We start from the raw sequence: 1,082 nt of genomic DNA, 5'->3' as shown, positions 1-1,082 counted from the left end.
ACCGGTTTAAGATAAAATAAAAATTAATTAAAATTTTAAAAAGGGGTAAAAAAAGTTTTTAGAAAAGTAAAAAAAAAAACAAACCCACAAACCAAAACCAAACCCAAAAAACAACAACGACAACAAAAAACCAACAACCAAAACAGTTTAAAGAAAGGAAAAAAAAAGAAGGCGGAGCACTGCCTTTGCGGAACACTCTCCCGGCCGATCCAACACGCACCGGTCCGTGTCCCCAGCCCGTGTCCGGGGGGCACCGCGGCCTCCGGGGCGGGGCTGGCGCGGGGGGCCCGGCCCGGCCCCCGCCCGCAGCGCGGCGGCCCCAGACACCTCCTCCCTCCCTCCCTCCCTCCCTCCTTCGCTCCTTCCCTCCCTCTGCCCGCGGCGCCTCCGCTCCGGCCCCGCCGCTCCCGCTCCTCCTCCGCGCCGCACTTTGCGTCTCTCCTCGGCCGCCGCCGCCGCTCGCAGCCGGGCCGAGTGTGCGGGGCCGTGTCCGCGGAGCGCGGTGTGTGCGGGGCCGTGTGTGCGGGGTCCGCCCGCCCGCCGTGCCCTGCATGGCCGCCCCGCAGCGCTGAGCCGGGGAAGGCGGTGCCGGCGGCGTTCCCGCGGCGCTCCCGCGGCTCTCCCGCAGCATGGCGCGGGGCGGCAGGCGGCTGCAGCCCCGGGCCGCCGCTGCTGCCCCGGGCCGGGGGGGCCGGGGGCCGCTCGGCCTCCTGTGCCTGGCGCTGCTGGGCGCGCTGGGCGCCGCCGAGGCGGAGTTCTCCATCCTGGACGAGGCGCAAGTCCTGGCCAGCCAGATGAGGAAACTCGCCACCGAGGAGCTGAGGGTCGTCACCATGCAGGTATGGCCCGACCCGGCAGGCGCCTCGCCTGGTTTTCCCTCCTTCCTTCCCTCCCTCCCTTCCTCCTGCACACGCTCTTCCCGATTCCTGCCTTGCCCTTTCTCTCTCCATTCCTTTCTTTCTTTCCTCCCCCCCACTCCGCCAGTTCTTTTCTTCTTCGCAAACTTTCCCTCCCCCCTGCGCGGGCTGCTCCTTTCCCCCTGGCCCTGCTCCCCCCGAGCCCAGCTTCCCCGAGCCCGGCTT

The 1,082-nt window shown here is 67.1% G+C and overlaps 1 protein-coding gene across 2 annotated transcripts in view; it reads left to right on the top strand.

The window, feature by feature from the left end:
• The first annotated feature begins 475 nt into the window (after window positions 1-475).
• The window catches only part of CACHD1 (cache domain containing 1), a 94,767-nt gene continuing 94,160 nt past the window's right edge, over window positions 476-1,082 (top strand). Inside the window, exon 1 of one of the 2 annotated variants that reach the window (XM_027651812.1) lies at window positions 476-839. In XM_027651812.1, the coding sequence (XP_027507613.1) occupies window positions 630-839 (210 nt within the window). In that variant the 5' untranslated portion in view covers window positions 476-629. The remainder of the gene's footprint in view (window positions 840-1,082) is intronic. The other variant, XM_027651813.1, reaches the window with a different exon arrangement.

This window comes from Corapipo altera, unplaced genomic scaffold (assembly GCF_003945725.1).
Source record: "Corapipo altera isolate COAL_440 unplaced genomic scaffold, ASM394572v1 57, whole genome shotgun sequence".
In the NCBI taxonomy this organism is placed as follows: domain Eukaryota; kingdom Metazoa; phylum Chordata; class Aves; order Passeriformes; family Pipridae; genus Corapipo; species Corapipo altera.
The sequence above is the reverse complement of the archived record's forward strand: the minus strand, read 5'-3'. Positions and strand labels throughout refer to the sequence as shown.